This window comes from Caloenas nicobarica, chromosome 3, assembly GCF_036013445.1.
Source record: "Caloenas nicobarica isolate bCalNic1 chromosome 3, bCalNic1.hap1, whole genome shotgun sequence".
Taxonomy (NCBI): domain Eukaryota; kingdom Metazoa; phylum Chordata; class Aves; order Columbiformes; family Columbidae; genus Caloenas; species Caloenas nicobarica.
The window spans coordinates 84,498,072-84,517,809 of NC_088247.1; the positions used below are offsets into that span (position 1 = coordinate 84,498,072).

General features: G+C 40.2%; 1 protein-coding gene across 1 annotated transcript; it reads right to left on the bottom strand.

Moving 5' to 3' along the window:
- Positions 1–201: 201 nt before the first annotated feature.
- On the bottom strand, positions 202–19,738 carry LOC135986968 (protein ELYS-like). Its single transcript, XM_065631538.1, is given in 25 exon segments — positions 202–344; positions 415–562; positions 1,699–1,830; positions 1,925–2,069; positions 2,241–2,428; positions 3,170–3,316; positions 4,297–4,353; positions 4,469–4,592; positions 5,821–5,914; positions 6,449–6,553; positions 7,299–7,439; positions 7,602–7,691; positions 7,779–7,869; positions 9,335–9,463; positions 10,403–10,464; positions 10,924–11,105; positions 11,194–11,326; positions 12,296–12,446; positions 13,158–13,242; positions 14,210–14,326; positions 14,897–15,058; positions 15,060–15,102; positions 15,868–16,048; positions 18,172–18,425; positions 19,618–19,738. Coding segments are annotated over 25 exon segments (3,225 nt in total).

Below are 19,738 nucleotides of genomic sequence, written 5' to 3' on the forward strand. Positions count from 1 at the left end.
ATGATCATAGCAGAAAAACTCTCTCCCCAAATATTACTTATGATGTTTTGATTCTTAAAGGTTCTACATTGTATGTGCAAAAAAAGCTAACCAAAGCTCCCTTCAGGTGCACCTTCCCTCCAAAACACTGACATCATTCCAATGGATTTTTCTCTCTCTCTCCAAACATGTAGCTCCAGACTAAACTTTGTTAAAGGCTGCTTACCTATTGTATCGTGAGAAACTGGGTTTCTGCTCAATTCCTACCCACACTTCTCCAATTTTGGACAACACATTACTGATGAAAATACACACATTTCTTGCACTGGCTTTTGTTACTGTTGATAATGGCTTTGGTCTGGAGCCTGTAAAGCAAGAGGGAAAACATATCAGCCTTGTGTAACCAAAGTGATGGTTACTTCCCCTAAAACTTACCTTCTCTTAGGACTGATGAAGGCAAATGGTAAAGCTCAGCTCTCTCTGCCACCAGCTTCCTTTGAAGTCTAGGAAGGATCTTGTCATATTGGTCTAATACAGCATTTCTGAGAACTGCTGTGTCTCTCAAGGAAGGATCACAGTCATTCTGATGAATGAAAAGCATAAAGCAAGAAGTTAACTAATTACAAGAAGTTCATTGCACAGAACTACCTGTGCTATTTCAAAGTAGTGGCTACATTTCCCTTAGAGACAGAGTAAATCCATGCACTGCACAGAGCAGCAGCAAGTTCTACCCATCAGCACACGCCAACTTCACCTGGTATTTTTAGCAAAGCGGAAGGCAGATGGGAATAATAACAGAACCTTCACCTTTAAATGAAAACCGTTCTGGCACTCTGCAGAACCTTATTGTGATACACTTGGTATCACCTGTACTTCTCAAATGGCTTATAAAATAGCAGGTGTTCCTTGTTTTTCCTGAAACACCAATGTCTGAGATGACTGAATGTACAGGGCAACTGCAAATTACCTTGGACAAAATGATGTGAATATTAACATGAGTAACAGAAAGCCACCTACATACACCTTCTTGCTGGATGAGTTTTCAAATATAGGACCTAAAACTTCCAAGACCACCTTGTAAGTTTGATTCAGTTGAAAGCTATGGTTCCGAAAACAGCAAATACATCACAGAGTCGTAAGAGAAGTTCACAAAACACCAAATTTAATCTGGTTATTTTGAGAAATATAAGTTAGATACTGATTTCTGTCATAAAAGTGGTAACATGAAAAGCCTGGAATTGTAGAGCTCACACTATAACTTGAGGAAATTTTTTTAAAAAGTGAAAAAGAATACCAAACGAATTTCGAATTTTTGTCATTCAGACTGCTCTCAGCTAAAAAAATAAATTTGCAGGCAAGATACAAGAGATGACATACAATAAACTCTTCATTCCACAGAAAGGAGTGACACAAACTACTTCCAATAATCTAAACCTTACATAACATATGTATCTGAATAACTGAATTATAAGATTGACTAAGAGAGAAAATATATGTTTATTCCTCACATGCAAACAAATTATTTTAAGTGGAGTCAACCATGGTTGGCAGTATTTTGTTCAACTTTTAGGTTCAGAGGTAACTTAAGGTGTAGAAACTTATTCCTAGTAGTTCAAAGAACGGTACAAAAAACAAAGCAGGATTTCTAGTGACTACTATCAAACCCCATAAGTAACACCTAACTGAAGCTTGCGCACTTGACAAAACTTTTACGCTTACCGTAGGATTAACCTTCATTGACTGATGCAGCTGTAGTGCTGGGATATAGTTGGCACGCTGCAGATGGTGGACTAAAAGAAATTCACGACTCTGGACACCAGCATTGGTCTGTAGAAACTTCTCCAAACACTCCTGTGAGAAATAGCACATTTCAAAAATCTAGTATGATTCTGCCTCTTCTCTTTTCAAAGAGATGATTATGACTTTTTTCCTTGTCCACGCTTACTTGTTCAGTCTCTGTGAAAGGCAGCTTCAGCAAGTCTTCCATCAGTCCCATCTCCTGACAGATTTCATACATGTGTTTTAACAGCTCTTCAATGTTTAACTTGGTGGTATGTTGCTGCAACAGATCCCAAGCCTCCACCAGGCACCTGTAATTAATTTATTTGAGATGTAAAGGAATACAAATAGTATAACCAAAAAGATGCCCCAAAACTATCGTGTTCGAAGTTTAAAGGAAGTGTAGGGAGTCATTATTGGAATTATTTGTTCTCCACCTTTCACAAGACTTGAAGGCCAAATGGTGGGATGTATTTCTTTACCTATTGGACAACAACACAGTGAGGAAAAGCCGCACTTCACTGCTGCTTGACACTGGTGGCTTCATCATCTGGATGTATCTGAGCGCTTGCCTGCGCTCTCCTTGGCACATGAGGGACTGAAGAACTCTCATATGTTGCCATGACACAGTTTTGATTGTAGCTGGATGAAAGAGCAGGGCCAGCGCACTCTATGGCAGGTAGAGATCAGCTTTGTTAAGAGATACACATACACACATGCAACAAAAATAGTCATAAGTTTCTTAAGTAAGGGTGTGTTAAATGAACTTTTATGACTAACTAACGAAATACTTGATACAGGACATATAACTAAAAAGTCTTAAGTTAGTGCAGAAAAAAAATGCAGTTAGCCATGCGGAACAAGGTGAGTGTTTTAAAAGGAGCAATTCACGCTTTTCTAGGTTAATCAAATCTCCATATACAAACATCACTTTTTATAAACACATTACTAAATCATAAGTGATTCTCCCAGACAAACAGATTATATTGACATCATGACAGGCAAAGAACAACCTTCAGCATCAGAGAAAACATGAATGAGGTTGAAAAGGCACTTTTGCAGTCTCCCATCTCAAATCTTTCAGCTATGATCATAGGTCTAAAAAGCAAAGTACCTAAAACACTCTTTTTGAGAAAGTGCTCAACTGGTCTGCTGAAAACAACCTAAACAGATGGCTCTGAGAATTCAAATATCAAGTATTATCAAAGGGGATGTCTTCTTTGGTTTAATCAATTTCACATCAAAGTAGTTAAAACAAAATTTCACATCATAATTTATTGCTGAAGATGTCATAGCACTATTACTAAAAATGATTCTGATGCTTTAGCTAAGCACCAAATTTTTAAAAATAATTTTATAGATGACACCTTTGTATTGCAATGTGTGTGTAACTAAACTGTAACATACTTACTTCATAGTCATTGTGATCTAGAAGCCAAAAGCCTTGAACAAGCTTAACAAGACCCCAAGGGATAGTAAAGGCAGTTGGAAAGGAGTCAATTGAAATTTCTGTCTTATTGGGAAAGGAATGCATGATATCCAGCAGCAAGTAAATTGTCTGGTATCAAGTATCTAATTAAGGCAAATAAATTTGTAAGACCAAAAATTTATCACATTGCACTTAGAAAAGACACAATGAAATGAGAATATACAAGTGGTAGGAGGCAGAAAATACTAATGTCTTAGTCTTGCCATTTAAGCTATTATAACCTAAATACAGTGAGGTCCTACCAGAAAATTGCATTTTGGATAAATCAGCAATACTAGTCTTTCATTCATCTAAGGCATTCAGAAAGGTAAACATATATTTAAGTACTTCCCATATAAACTCAGGGTTCCTCTTCAGTCAGTGGAGCTACCAGCTGGACATTCAACATGTTTGAACATCCAGTGCTTCATTATCAAATAAAACAAATCCTACAGTTGTTTGGGGGTTTTTTCCCTCATTTCCAGAGTGTATAAACTATGGAATCCTTACAATACAACTTAGCTGTGAAAGATATTAAAACTGGGTTTAAACCACTATGTGGATCACTCATTGGCAGTGCCATTTTCTCGTTCCGACATCCCTTTTCAGGGGCGTACCCTCAGGGAGAGGGATGATTTCTCTCTGGAAAAGGGATATTTCAGCAAAAATCAGGTACTGGTAAAGCACCCTTAGAAATCCCTTAGCTGTGAAGCAGCCCCTTGTAGTGCATCATTCTAGTAAGTAGCCATTTGCCACAGACAGGCCTGCTTTTAAGGGGTGCTTAAAAAAATTAAAGACTAAAGGAGCTTTTTATCTTTAACATTTCAGGGACCTTGTTTTCTCGTATCAGAAGAGTCTTTGCAAAAAAAATTTTAAAAAATCATAAAAATTGCACAGTACAAAGACCTAAACCACTGCTCCAGTCTATGATTTCATTCTGAACTAAATGTTTTCACTTGCATTGTGTTTGAAGCATTAACTAAAAGTGGTATTAGACACACAGGGACGAAAATGTAAAAACATTTATGTGCCTGTACTGAAGGTGTAATAAAAATAACTAGAAAGGATACAATTGCATGTTTGTAGCTTTCTTCAATGCTTTCTAGCAAATAGAGATCCAGCAGTGCCTGAAATTTAAAAGATTTTTAAAAACTCTTGTCTTTCCTAAATCGTTGGCTTTTGGGTGGGGTTTGGAGGGGTTGGTTGTTGTTTATTGTTGTTTCCAGTGAGCAGAACACTCACATGTAAACTAGCAGGTGGATATTTCCCAGTTCCTCCTTCATCTCTCCGCCACAACTTCTCAACTTGGTCTCCTAACTGGGAAACCAGTCCATCAATCATCAAGCAGTCAGAATCCCATTTTCCTCTGCAACAAAAGGTAGCAAGGATTTGGACAGAGCCAAACACTAATTCCAGCCTCTCTGTGTAACATGTTTCCTAAAATCCCTCTCAGGAAGGGAAAAGTTGCAATGGCCTTTTAGGTTCCAGGTTTCTTTTTTGTTGGGTTACTTGTAATACCAAGGAAGTGTAAACAAAGTGGTTTAAGTGCCAAATTTACAGCTCCCATATTGTCTAACAGAGGAAAGGTAACAGTATCAAAATAGCATGACTATTCTTTATCACAAATCTAATGCCTCAAACCAGAGCGTTCCAATACACAGCTGTGAGATAATGCAATGGAAATTTCAGACTTCTCAGCATCTCACTTTTGTTACTGCAAAAAAGATCTTTTCAGAAAGCTAGAACACACAGATAATTTTAGTATCATCTTCAGCAGCATTTATGTTTCTATACACATGCCATTTCAATTTGGGATGGCTGAACTTTTAAAAATTACATTCTTCGAAAGCCCATCACAGTCTTCTGCTGACTGTGATGCTACCCTTTAATTTCCTGATGATAAAAAGCAGAAGCAGCACACTAGAGGCTGTAATGCTTCTAAGGAGCTTGACCCTGTATGTAAGTTGAGCAGCTACGCAGGATGAACTTTAAAATCAATACCGAATATACTGCACCTTCTACCTTAACTCATACTGCAGCATCTTGTTGACAATGCCATAGCCTAAGCTTCTTTAGGTCTTCCTTTTCTTTCCAGTACCATTTGCAAAGAAAAATCTATTGTCATCTAATCCAAGGCATATCACCTGCATGCTAGTAAACCAGTCCAGGAAAGAGAGTTTACATGAGCAAGTGACTTTGATCCAATAGCCAGGAGAGGGCGAGGTGTGCCACCGACATGGAATTCGGACTATGTTCTTCAATTACACAAATGTACTTGTGAGTAGGAGATTTAGGCCAATACAGTGGGGCACAAAAGGTGGTAAAGAGCCATCATTTGTCCTCTTGAAAGCTCTGGACCTTATCGGGGTGTGTGCAACTGCCATGACAACAAATGGTACTAAGCAGAAGTACATATAGACATTTTAAGGCAGGAAAGTAACCTCTGTGTTCAACAGAGCACACGCATCACTGACGTCAAGAGTATTGCCTGCAAAGGCATTAAGTGTAGCCAACTAACTGTGGATACGAACGCCACTCAGTTCCTCTTCTGAATTTGCAGTAGAAGTTTTCTGGAGTTTTCCTGTAATTCTTACCTTGATAAACGCTCGAGTTTCTGTCGATGAGCAGTATAGTAGCTCTGAATCAGAGGATAATTGTAGAAAGCTCTAGACAAATGCATATCATCACCTACAGGCAAGAAAGTAAAAGCAAGTTATAGATGTAATATCATATGTTTAAACAAAAATTTTTGACTAAAAAGACACTCGTACAATCTAAGCATCAAGAAACACAGGCAAGCCTTCAACTTTGAAAGAAGCAAATTCTGTTTCTGCCTTTCCTCAAAGAGATGTGAGACATGAGACTCAATTCCTTCACAAGTGCCATTTCACGTTTACAGTTGATGTAGCATTCCAAACATGCACTGCAAGTGTAAGTCCACCATTTACAAAAAGCTGTTCACAAGAGCAACTCCTTGAAGTCAGAGGCTTATTGTTATTTCTAAAAAACATCCAGGAAAGAAACTGCTTGCAGTATTCTACACTATGTATTTGAAAAAACAGTAAACTCTCAATTTCACCAGCAGACCTTCAGCATACGCTGACACTGAAAAACATGACTTGTTCACAGCAAAACGTTTACAAAAGCACAGCTAAGCATGTGTTCATAGAAATCATGTACTGGATGTTCTCCTGTTACCAATGTATGCGAGCTGACGCTTACCTAAACTCTCTGGAAGGAGACTGGATCGACAGAACCAGGCGACCACTTGTGCGTACAAGGAAATGAGGCTGGTGACCATGTGCTTATTGGTCAAGTCTGCAAAACCTGAAAAACAGGCGTAAGATGATATGTGTTATGCAATTTTTTTTACAAAACTCCCTTCATCAGACTAAATAGAAAGTCTAGAATTAACATGGCCAAAAACTTTCTCTTGGCATTTTTCACTCTGTATCACCTTCTTAGTTGAAGAAAAAACCCACAGTCACCACCAAAACAAAAAGCAACCCCTACAAAGAACCAGATTCACTAAAGGTTCAAGTAAGAAAAATAAAACCAGCCTGAACTCTTAAATACCCTCATGAATAAGACATCTGTTTTTCATGTAGCAGAGATTTTTAACACAGCAAACGGATATTCTTTTGTTTCCGTCAATATGGCAATATAAAAAGCTATAGAAACTCATGTAATTTACTTGACAAGTTACTCATTTATGCTTCCTGTGTTTTAGTAATTTGCAATACAATATTTGCATTCAATGCTAGCTAAGAATTAAAAAGAACAATATTCAGCATTGCCACATTTGATTGCTGTAATTTCATCCCAGTTGGTTACGTAGCATCTTGCTGAATGTAGCCTCCCTGACCAACTTGCAGGAACTGCACAACAACCTATTTCCCTGAACTCAACGCATATTAAGCAGTAGTCTCAGCCTTGAGCCTCTTCTCTCTCCCAGCAGAATGTGACTGTCTTCCAGTCATCAAAAACAACAAAAATTCATGTTTCCACAGTTACAACCCAAGCATAATTCCAAATCCAAGAATACCAAAGATGTAGTGATACTGTTACAAACCTTTTTCAGTGAGCTCTTGTGCTTCTGTTAGAAAACAGTTCAACACTGTGCTAAGGTTACTCAAAAGCAACTGGCAGTGCTGAAGAGCCTGTAATGCCTGTGGGTCAATAAAGTTGCAAGAGCCATCAAACAGCGGAACACCTGTACAAGAATAAATATTTAATCATTAGCGTATAGAGCAATTTCAGAGTTTCAAAGTACACTTAAAGAACTGCAGGCAATATCATATACTGGTAGATTACTGAATAAGCTCAGTTAGAAAGAATGATTTTACATGTGCAGAATGACTACACTAGTACTCACATATTTGGTCAAATTCAGCTTTTGTATAGATCACTTTGTTCCATGTCCACTGCAGAACAAACCGTAAATTAGCAGCAGAACTTGGCTGCTCTTTAAAGAAAGAAAACAAAGAAGAAATGAATCAACAGCTTCAGACTAAAAAAATCTATCACATAAAAACAACGTAAGAAGTGTTACCTTCAGATATCCAATGTTTAATGCATCCAGTCAGAAGTTCTAAGGAACCTGTCTGGACAGCAGCTGACAATATCGCTTCTAACTGCTCCTCCTAAACAGAACAGACAAAATAAAATGAGAATCTTACATACTTGCAACATCTGAACCATCAACGGAAGTGTTTGTTTCTAACTGCATACTCCTTCAGATATCTCAAAGTCAGTTAGTACACATGCAACTAGTTCCACATTCTTCTTCTTCATTTAGCCACAGGCTGGACTGCTAGCTGGTCTGAGCAAGACATGGAACTTTTCCTCTGACATTACAACCTAATGAAGGCTATTTCAAATCTTTATCCGCATGCCTCTGCATCATAGTCTCAACTTACTGAGTTCCAACTAATAATTTCAGTAACATCCTCTCCTAATACCCAAGAGGCATTATGTGGATATAAGTTTGTCACCAGGAATGCACAAAGGGGACAGAACAAATACAAATCTGCCATGTTTGCATGGAAACAGGGGCACTAAGGCCAAGGAGCTTTCTAGACTAAGGAAGACATGAAGTAGGTCTGACACACAAAGCATTAAGTTATAATTTTCTAAAATTACAGAAAAGAAGTGAAACATTTAAATTCTAATAGGTTTAAATTCCAGGCTGTTCAAGTACTGTATTATAATGTGGTGGCAATCCTAAAGAAGAATAATGCCCACGTACATCTTTCAGGTTATATTATCTTTCATTAAAAAAAACCAAACCAAAACAACCGACCAAACAACAACTTTGGTTGGTTGGTTTTTTAAACACCTTGAAACGTATCTTTCCCTTTGTAGTAAATTCATTACATTCGAAGAGATTTCTACACATCAGAATACACGATATTTCCATCTTTTTTCTTAAAACGGGTTTCAGACAAAGAAACACACCAAATACTATTTACAGTGGCAAACAAAACTCGAAACCAAGCTTCTTGACCATAACTCCGAAATTTGTCCTCCTAAGATTCAAAATAAATGTCTGCTCAAATGCATAACAAGACTCTGAATGATACGGTCACAATTCAGCAACTGCAGTTGACATCAAAACACCTGACTTGAGTGCAAGAGCCTACATCGGGCTTGCAAAATAAACAGTCTCTGGGCTCAATCAACTTGCCAAGAGACTTCTTATAGCTACCACACTGGGCAGAAGCGTCATCTGCCCTAATGCACTTCCACAAATCCGGGGAAGAATCCAGTAGACAGGCAGATGAGGGCACTGGGGAGACTGCTCTCCCTTTCCTACTCATTGCTCCACTGTACAGTGACTCGCTGATCATCTGCACGCTTCCTCGTGCACATCTGTGGCACAGAATCAGCAGATGGGTCTCTCAAGACAGATCTATGAGGCCTGTTCCCTGTCAAGCTCAGTTGTTTGGATCTAAGAATACTCTCACTTTTGCTAACTCAAGTCAGCGATCTGTATTTCAATGCAACTTCCAAATAATATGAAAATCAGATGATCTTGTCTTGTAGCCTCTAATGCCCTGCCAGACAAGCTGGATGCGTTTGACCCTGGATTCCCTGATGTGCACTCACCTGACTCAAGCTGGATGGCTGGACATCAACTAGTCTTGGAGACAGCAGGCCAGCTACAAGGCACCTATTGTAGCTCTCGTGAATGGCCTCACTTATTGAAGGACCAGATTTCTTTAAAAAATTCAAGGTCTGAAACATCAATCAAAACCCACGGGTTTAGACAGCATTCTTATCCAATCACTAAGGTTCTGGATAACCACCAAGAGAAATAATAACATAAACATTCACTTAACCTGCCAGAAAGCTTACATCAGGAGGATGCTTTAGGTTAGCAATCCGAGTATGCATGACTATGGAGAGTCTTAAAGACGGCAACCAAACCAACAGTTACAGTTTAAAAAAAAGAAACTCCCGTAAAACAAAAGATCAGCCCTTGCAATGCTTAATTAAGGATTGTGTAACTTTTCCGTCAATACACGGGCTGTTCTTTTTCCTTCAGCACTGACACAAAAGACATTCTATATAAACTAAAACCAACACACAACTTTAAATCACGCTTTGGAAGACTCTTTCTATGCCTGCTTGTGGAGAAGCTGATTTACGTTGGAAATATTTAGTGAGCTGAAACTGAATTCAAAATTATTTGTCACAATCTGTGCAGTGCCTAGGAAGTTGTAATTTGGCCAAGTTTGGGAGAAAAAGAAATCCATTTCTTCTCAAACACTCACATAATTTTTCATTTTCTCCATTCTGTCCTCCTTTTTCAAGTGAGTCAGAGATCAAAACCCTAACTCAAGACTATGCAGGCAGTTGGACTGATGGGTAATAAAGGAGGAATAGTTTCCCCTAACTTCCTCAACATTTTTGTTCTTGCTCCCAGAGCAATGTTGTATTCCTTTCTAGACCTTCAATCCCTGGGCGTGCTTCAAGAGGAGACAACGGTACTTGTGCAGTCCCAAGCGTGGAATTCAGACATTACCAATTGCATAAAACTGCCAGGATATGATTGCAACTATGTGAGTGGCTGGGCAGGACAAGCGTGAACTACTGTACTGAGAGCAGTGCAACTGAAAACTTAGGACAGGTACATCTCTTGACATTCTCAATAAAGACACAGCGAAAGATCACCTCCTTCTGGACGCCAGTGCAAGTCATGTGAACAACTCCAGAGTTCAGCAAGCACGTACCATCTGCAGAAACAACGAACATTTGACAACATTCCGTACTCTCACAGTTCTGTTCTGACCAGCTCACACTTTTTAAACAGCAGTGTCTGGAAAGATGTTAACTGAGTAGCCATTTCCTTCATCAGATCACTTACGAACTTCTTCTAAAAAAATCATTACTGGCTGTAGAAATTCTCTCTCTACTGCTATCGAGGTGCTGTGCTTAGAGCTTCAGTTCAAAGTCCTTGCATTTGATAATCGTCATCACTGCACAGGCTACATTACAGAAGCACAAAAACGCGGCAGACTCTCAAATATGTTTCACCATATTAAAGACTTCATTTGTACAACGTGATCCTAGTTTGGTTTGTAGGGGTTTGGGATTTTTTGGCTTGGTGTTTGAGTGGAGAGGAAGAGGAGAACAAATAAGTGGCATTTGACATCAACTTAACTCATCACTACTACAAGCAGTGAAATACTCACCAAAATTATAGGTGCTTGGATTAAAAAACTGCTCAGGTGGTGGATAAGAAGGAGGAACTCCCCGACTTAGACTCCGCTCATGTACCAGAATATCCAAAATGAGCTTCGGAGAAGTCATGCTTACTACAGTATCCAGTGACCACAATGCAAAATACGGGCAGTCAACAAGGAATTCTTCTGGCCTTAAAGAAAAGAAGACCATAAGCTAAGTGCCAACTGTCAAATGAATTATTTGCACGAATATTGAAAACAACCTTATCAAAAATCTACCTTAGTGAATCTGGCATTTGAGCATGATACCAGCGATTGATGTCAAACACACCCAAATAAGTAGATGGTTTTCCCTGACCATAGGTATTCACTTGCCAACTGAAGATCGATACACTGGTGTCAGGAGAGATTGCTGTAAAAGACAAGACATTGTTTCTTACTTGTAGCAAAAATATGATATAGCTGGTATTGTTAAAACATCATTTCTGGTTTGGCTGAATTCTGGTATATCCCTCAGGAAACATAACCCTTACTAAGAACAGCTTAAAAAATTCACAAAAGAAGAAACATCCCTGTGATAAGAACTTCTAGGTGTAAGAACTTATTAGAGAGGAAAAATGGACAGGCAGATTGCAGAATCATAGAATCATTTCGGTTGAAAAAGACCCTTGATCATTGACCCCAACCGTAAACCTGACACTGCCAAGTCCACCACTAAACCATGTCCCTAAGCGCCACATCTACCCGTCTTTTAAACACCTCCAGGGATGGTGACTCAACCACTACCCTGGGCAGCCTGTTCCAATGCCTGACAACCAGCTTCATTGCTCTTCTTTGGAAACGCTCCAGCACCTCAATGCCCTTCTTGTAGCGAGGGGCCCAAAACTGAACACAGTATTTGAAATGCGGCCTCGCCAGGGCCAAGTACAGGGGGACGGTCCCTTCTCTAGTCCTGCTGGCCACACTGTTTCTGATACAAGCCAAGATGCTCTCGGCCTTTTTGGCCACCTGGGCACACTGCTGGCTCATGTTCAGCCACCTGTTCATCACCCCCAGATCCCTCTCTGACAGACATCTTTCCAGCCACTCTTCCCTGAGCCTGTAGCGCTGCCTGGGGTTGTCCTGACCCAAGTGCAGGACCCGGCACTTGGCCTTGTTGAACCTCATACCGTTGGACCCAGTCCATTAACCCAGCTGGTCCAGATCCCTCTGTAGGCCCTTCCTACCCCCAAAGCAGATCAAGACCCCTGCCCAAACTGGTGTTATCCAAGGGTGCGCTCAATGTATAAGACCTTCAGGCAGTGCGTACAGAACGGCATTCACTGCTTAGATTCCAAACCTATTTCTTTTAGAATAACCAAACACAGACATCAGAACAAACCTTCATTAATGCTGTCCTCTCTGTCAACATGGTTGCGAAATTTTTCTACAGTCTGACAGCTGAGTAATTTGGTATTGGTGGTCTGCCCTCTCAAGGGAAAGATTCCACCCGTGACATCTAAACTGTACCTTTCATCACAGTATTCCAGACCCTGGGGAGAAAATACAAGAAGAGAGAAAAGGTCATTTTGACATAAAAACATACATTATACCTAAATAGGAAAGAATGTGTATATCCAATATAATATGCATTATATATATATATATATATATATGTATATATTTCCCGTGAGCTTCTTTCCAATGGCAAATAGAAACTACATCTGATACTCAAGGGAACAAGGCATGAAATCATAATGGGTAAGTTGGGCTGTAAAGGCACTGCACGTTTTCCAAATTTAGCATTTCCCTGACATCATTGAGTTCTAAACATGTGCTGCAGAATTCCTTGCAACATCAAGGTTTCTTTACAAAGCTAAATACGTATCTCCAAAGAGATATCTGAAATACTGTGATGCACATGCATGCAAAGCTCTTTGTTTCATGCCTTGATTACAAAACAAATGAAGCTGGAGTAGGCATGGCATTGCAGCAGCTAGGAAAATTGCACATAACGAGAGGACGTCCATGTCTAGAACATCCTGAATCTAGTTGAAACACAAAATTCTGCAGTATAAAGTTGTACGACTTGTTTTCAGAAAGTGTGGACAAAGGCCATGCCCAAGAAGACTTGGCTTTTGCCAATCTGTTGATTTTTTTTTGGTTGTCTCTGAATTTGGACGGTAAATATGACCCCTGCTGACTTAACTGATACTCAGAGAAAAATGACCATTTTCTTCTTTTCACATACATGCACGTCTTACCTCATACAGGACTTGTCCTGATGCCAAGCGCTTTCTGTCACTAAATGCTAACTGCAACAGATGCAAACTCACAACATCACCTTCACTGAAAAAGGAAGCGATTATGAAATTTGATTACAAAGCTGCTTTATAGTCCTCATTCTCTTTTTATTAGATCTTGACCGAAGTTTCTTAATACCATGCTTTTGCTGAAAAAGATAACACCACTTCCCTAAACATGAAAATTCATCACATTTAGCCATTAAAACATAAAGGAGGTGATGTGACACTAACAGTTTCAGGGGCAAATGCTACCCATACCATTTGAAAGCTTTAATAACTTGTATGGACTAAACATTGTTGGAAATAGTTCTTCACAGTGAAGAAAATCTAAACTGTTGTAAAGTCAAACTTAAAACAATTGCCACTCTGTGAACAGCTGAGCTGATTAAACAGCTTGCTGATGCTGAAAGAGAGAGGTCTTTCTCCCCTTCCCTTCCCACCGAAGTTCCAGTCCCTCTCTTGCACACACCGCACCCTTCCACATACTGGTTTGATTCATCAGCCCAGCAGGAAACCCTTCACTGTTCTGCTGAACAGGGATTCCTTTCTCCCAGGGCAACTGAACATGAAGGCTCCAAAGGCTGCTGAAGGTGGCACCAGGGAATCAGCAACACTGTCACCACCCTCCTTTAGGGTCAGCGGGCTCTTTTATCAGCATGTTTACTGTCCTAGATCTGCAGCCTCAACTACTTTTGATGGTATTTTCAATACAGTGGTTTGAATATCATCAAATCATGAAGCAGTCTTCAAGAAACAAAGGAATTCATTTAAGAATGCAAGCAAAAAAATAAAGCCTCTGTTGCTTTGCTGTCTTTCAGAAGGTAGGAACAAGTAGGTCCTTCTTCACGTCTGTTAAACCTTGTAAAAACCTCATTGTAAGCTTAACAGCTTCCATACCCAAATCTTCTGCATAGCTAAATAAACAAAACAAACATACATGTTCTAACTGTATGTGAACAAATAGAAAAAATAAAAATTAATCCAGTGGCCTATAGTAATATTTCATCCACCGTTCTTGTGTAGACTGAACAGCCCACAAGTAGCAACAGTTGTAAGGATCATTCTCAGGCTCTTGAAAAGTAATGGCATAGACAGGAATCCTTCCTCCTTCAATCTGAGAGTGGTGCCTACAGGTTTAAAAAAAAAAAAAAAGAAGGGTGAGTCTACCAGCCCTGTTTGTAGAAGGGTAGAAGCTTCTTCAGAGAAGAGAGCACCTTACGTGCTTGTCCTCAAAGTACAGAAGGTCATACGTCCACCTCAAACCAGTAAGTCAGGGAAGCGACTACTTTGTATGCAACAGTCAAGAGGTGAGGAATTTACTGCCCATCAAATGCAATAGCCTGGTTTTATGTCCTCCTCTGCCTGAGAAGGAGGAGGATAATGATCACTTCAGCTGCCAGGTAAAAAGATTGTTCCTACTGTTGCAGCCTACTTCAATATTGAACTTAAAATGCTTTCCACGATTCCTCAATTCACAGGCAGAATAAGGACAACAATCCTAGTCCATTGGGGAGAAGGTGGTCCATTTCATCCATGTGTGACTTCTGAGTTACTTAGGAGAGGATTTCTAAACATTACAAGATTATACTCAAAAGTTCAGTTCCTGAAAAAGTTTGTATTAAGTTAACATACTTCCATCAGAAAAAAATTGAGACCCCTACCCCTTCAGGCATGACCAAGTACAAAGGCCTACTTACTCCCTCTTCAAAGTTTTCACATTCCAGAGGGACAGGTAGCCATCTGAAAAACCCACAGCCAGCTGATTGCTTCTGCTTATGTAGCACAGGGTTGCTATTGCTGTTCCTGAAGGATTTTGTAATTGAAAAGACATATGTCTCCCTTCTCTGGTCACAGTTTCTCCTTTGTGGAACTGCAGCAGGAATTCTCGTGAACACTTCCAGATCTACACACACAAAACCAGGTAATAAATCAATGTGTTATGCCATTTAGGTGACAAGATGTATAATCTAATTCTACTATACCAGGCAAAATGCCCATTTACGCAACACTTTTTTGCTATTTTCATTTTGTTTGTATTAAAAGAACAGAAAAAACCTCAGAGCAGACAGGTGTTCCCACTCGCATTTCAAAACCAAGTAACAGCATAGCCTTCACAGACAAATTCTTCTTGGACTCTTTAAATCAGGAGTTTGGGCCTCATGATGAAGCTATGTGAAGTGACCTCAACTCCTGAAGCCACTGTTGGAACAGCTGAAACCGTAGATGCAGTCTGAGTACGCAAATTAGAGATTTCATTCACCCAAATGCACTGTTTTTGACAAGTCGTGTTGATTTTAAAAAACAAGCCTAAAATTCACCCCAAGGCCATTAACAGCAGCAGACCATTCTCAAGAAGTAGGAAAACCCTGGCAAAACTTCCTCCCGGGCAGCTGCACAGACTCAGGTGGTCAAATTCCTACACCTAACTGGCAAGAATCAGAGCAACGCAGGGGACTTGGTGGGAAACAGGCATTTATGACATTAGGAGGAGTACTAAGCCACTCCCAGTTTGAAGCAGAGTTCAGGACTATACAATGTCAGCTGCCACCTGTAATCACTTGTCCCAAATGTCTGCACACCAGTATCTACAATGCGGGATGCATACTGGTCATTTAAAAGACAGGAGCTTTCTTTCTTTTAAATCCTAGATGGAAAACCGCAAGCTTACCTGATGCTTCTATTTCATTCTGGCTGCAAGACAAGTCATCCAAACAAAGGTCAACCAGGAGTAGATGACCCACATCTGTAGCCACTGCAGCCACTCCAAAGAGCCAGCGCAGCCCCTGGTGCAGGTGCTGAGTGCTCACACTGGCTCCTCCATGATTAGTTATGGGTTCTATAGCAGTTACCTACAGGAAACCCACACGTTAATGCTTAGGCTGTTTGACAGGCTAAACAGAAATCATTCGAAAGTGAAGCCAGAACAAGCACATCAGAAACAAGAAAGTAAACACAGGATCGTAAGACTTAAAAACAGAACATTGTTTCCAATCATATCAAGAAAAAACAAAGTGCGACTTGTTCCAAAATCTGTTACTGCCTTCCATTTTCTAGATTTCCTACAGTTTTTGAATTCCATTAATTTCAATGTAAACAGTGCATTCTACTATCACAGCTTACCAATTTCCATTTCCTGCTTAGGAAGAATGTACTCTAAGAAAATATATAAAGTCAGTTATTGGCAGGACACTTCATCATATGGAAGGGACTTCAGAAAGAAAGACAGAACTAAATCCAGCTCTCCCACTGCTCACAGCCCATCAGTGCTGGGATACGGTCCGTGCCTTCTCTGCCAAACAGGTATCAGGATAACTCCTGGCTGCAAGTCAGACCAGGCAGCGCTCAAGCTGCACAGTGGACAAACCATTTCCATGGGAATGAAACATCTTTAGAAAGTGACCAAGGGAGATCCTGGCTTAGTAAAAAAAAAAAAGCTTTTAACACACACCAGCACTTTTATCAATGTTAACAACGATTTCAAAAGCCGGCCTAAAACAACAGCAAGAGGAACAGCAGCTTGTTAGATCACAAGCCAACTCCAGCTGAGGAAGAAGTGCACCCGGCTCTCTCACATGCGGAGCAGCCCCTGTGCAACTGGATCGCAAGGTGCAGCCAGACCCTTCAGCACACGCTGCAGCACAGCCCAGGACAGCACTGACTGCTGGGGCAGGGACACAGCACACGGACATTCCTGCACTAAAGCCAGATAACAAAACAACACGGGCCATCGTTCAGCCTTCTTACAAAATGCAACACCATGAAAACAGGAAGCTTTACATGAGCAACAAACTTTTACAGGAAAATAGAACAAATAAGTGAGCATCGTAAGGGGATCCACTTCTTCATGTGTTTTATTTTACCCCCAGAGGTGGGCAAAAATAACCAAGCCCCAAAGGTTTCCTTCTCCCCCATGAAGCACTTGCTATGACTACGCTGCCTGGCAATCTACTACAGAATTTACCTTTCATCTTGCTCACGAGAATTCTAATCTTAGAAGAACCTACAGTAATTTAGACAACATTTTTTTTGTTTCAGATTTCATATAAATGGAATCAAATTTCTAATCTAATCTGCTACGCGAAGGACTATCAAAAGCATTTTGATGATTCAAATTCTCGCTGCTGCAAGTCTTAATGACCCTTATGAGGAAAGCATAACTCTACATATCTTGCTGCAGAATTAGCCAAAGTTCAAGTGTTGCTTCTAACTTGTTTTTCTTCTAAGATTTTTTCATTGTACAAATGTTTCCCAATTTTAACACTTCCATTTTCCTCATAGAAGCTCCTGAAACTGCATATTTTTCCATTGCACTATGCACTGGCTTTTCATATTCTTCTAGACTACTGCCAGCTCATTCTGAGAATGAACAAAGAAGTTTGTGTTAACCTCTACAACTTAGATGCCCACAGAAGATATAACCACATGGAAAAGAGTCAGTCTTCCCACAAACTGTCAGATAACTCACTAAAGGCTCTTTTTTCCTACCCTAAGTCAACACACTTTTATGTTCTGCTCTAAAGTCACCTGCTTGCTATGCTGAGATTCATGGGAATGTGTCCAAGCCATTTACAGCACAACCAGGGAAGTCTGAGATAGCTGAAAGACAGTCTTTCTGACAGAAATCAAGCATTTAGGAAATGTATGTTACAGACACTCTGAACGGTGGAGTTTCTTTGTTTTCTTTTCCTTTTCTTTGCCTTTTTGTGGAAGTGGAGAATTAGGCAACTATGTGCTCTACAATGAAACCAGAAAACTTGGTTTACTACCAGTAAACTCAAAGGATAATGGTACCATTAAGCCCAAGATTTTACATCAAGGCCCTCTTGACTGCACACTCTGAAGCCATGGTATATTAATGCAACAGAGAACAAACACCTCCTACAAAGAAATGCTCCAGAGCGAAAAGCTGAAACAGGATTCTGCAGCACCCAACAACATAAAAGTTTTGATTCTGCAAATAAAAAGTACATACCCTTCCTGGAAGAACAACTGCTTTAACCACTCGTGATATTCCAAGATCGTACAGACAAAGAACACTCCCCTCTGCTTCTTCCAGCCCGACCAGGAGTCCAGTTCTCTTCTGCCAGGAAAACTCCTTGACCACACGAACGGTGGGCGGCTGTTCATGCACTCCACTGAAACGGTACGCAGAGAGCCGCTCTCCTGTCACTGAGTTCACCACCTCCAGTTGGGGGCCACACGCCAACCATGCCAGGCCATTTCTCCCTGTAAGAGAAAAGACAGCTGACTAAAGCAAATTTCCAACACAAGACTGAAAACAACTGAACAACCACTGTCACTGCCCCTCCCCTCCCATGAAAGTACCTAAAAAATGAAGACTGACTTACCTAATTCTGGTCAATTATTTGAAATCACCCACTGAAATCCTCAAGCAATACATCTTAAAATTAGCCACCTTATTATTTTGCATTTGCACTTGTCACTCCTGCACTGGAGAATTTCGATTGTTTGGGAAAGAGGTGACAATGTGTCAATCTACAGGCTTTATACCATATTCGGCTTGTTTTTGCTAGAAATCATCTCAATGCATACGGGAATACAAGACTTCAAGCACGCTTCAAAAATAACAAATCTAAACCAGCTCATTTCTAGTCTATTAATTTGACTTGACACACGCCTACTGCAGGCAGGGATTTGGACTTCAACAAGAAATTACCTTAACACGGGCACTCCATGGGCACACATACGGTGTTTCACTGAACCGCTTCAAACTCCAAGGAAGTATTAACTCAATTGCTGCGTTTACTGTCAGGTACAGAGCTTCCACCTGCTTTTCACAGAAGCCTGGACATCCAGACAGGCACCCAGCTCTACTTCCCCATCACCTAGAAAGTCAGCTACCTAATCTGCTTAGCCACTTGCAGCAACTCTCACTGGATACTCATCTGCATCCTATTAAATACTTTGCAAATATGGCTGCAGCGCTTATCCTCTCTTATCCTCCCTCTTCCTTCTGTTTTTGTTCAGACTAGAAGAGAAAACGCAGGGGGGTTTGCCTCTGTAACACCACAGGAGAACTATTTCTGCATGTGATGTTATGATGGTCATAGACCTTGAGCTGGTACAAATAAACATGGCCCAAAACAACACTATTACTTTTCTGAAAACTGCCTTTTATTTATTTAAAAATTGAACAGGCCTCATTGGCTCAACATGTTTAAGTAAATTATTTCCATAGCACAAGATCGGTGCAGGTTGCCGTAATTTCAAAGTTTAACTATGCTAACGTTTTAACCTTAGCATTTTTAACCATTAAAACATCCTTTTTGTTCTCTCTAAACCTGATGCATCTTAACAACACCAGCCTGACACAGCTGATACTACGACCCTGTGCTTCAGGTAACCTCCAGGCAATAACATCTTTATACCAAACCCAAATTTAAAGGAAAATGCTCACCTCCAGAAAACTTCCCAAACAGCACAGAATCCAGGGTTATCTCATCTTCCCCAAGTGCCTGAATAGTCACCTCTGGAAACTGCAGCAGACTGCTCGTTACCTGAGCCGTTAGGTCTCGCAT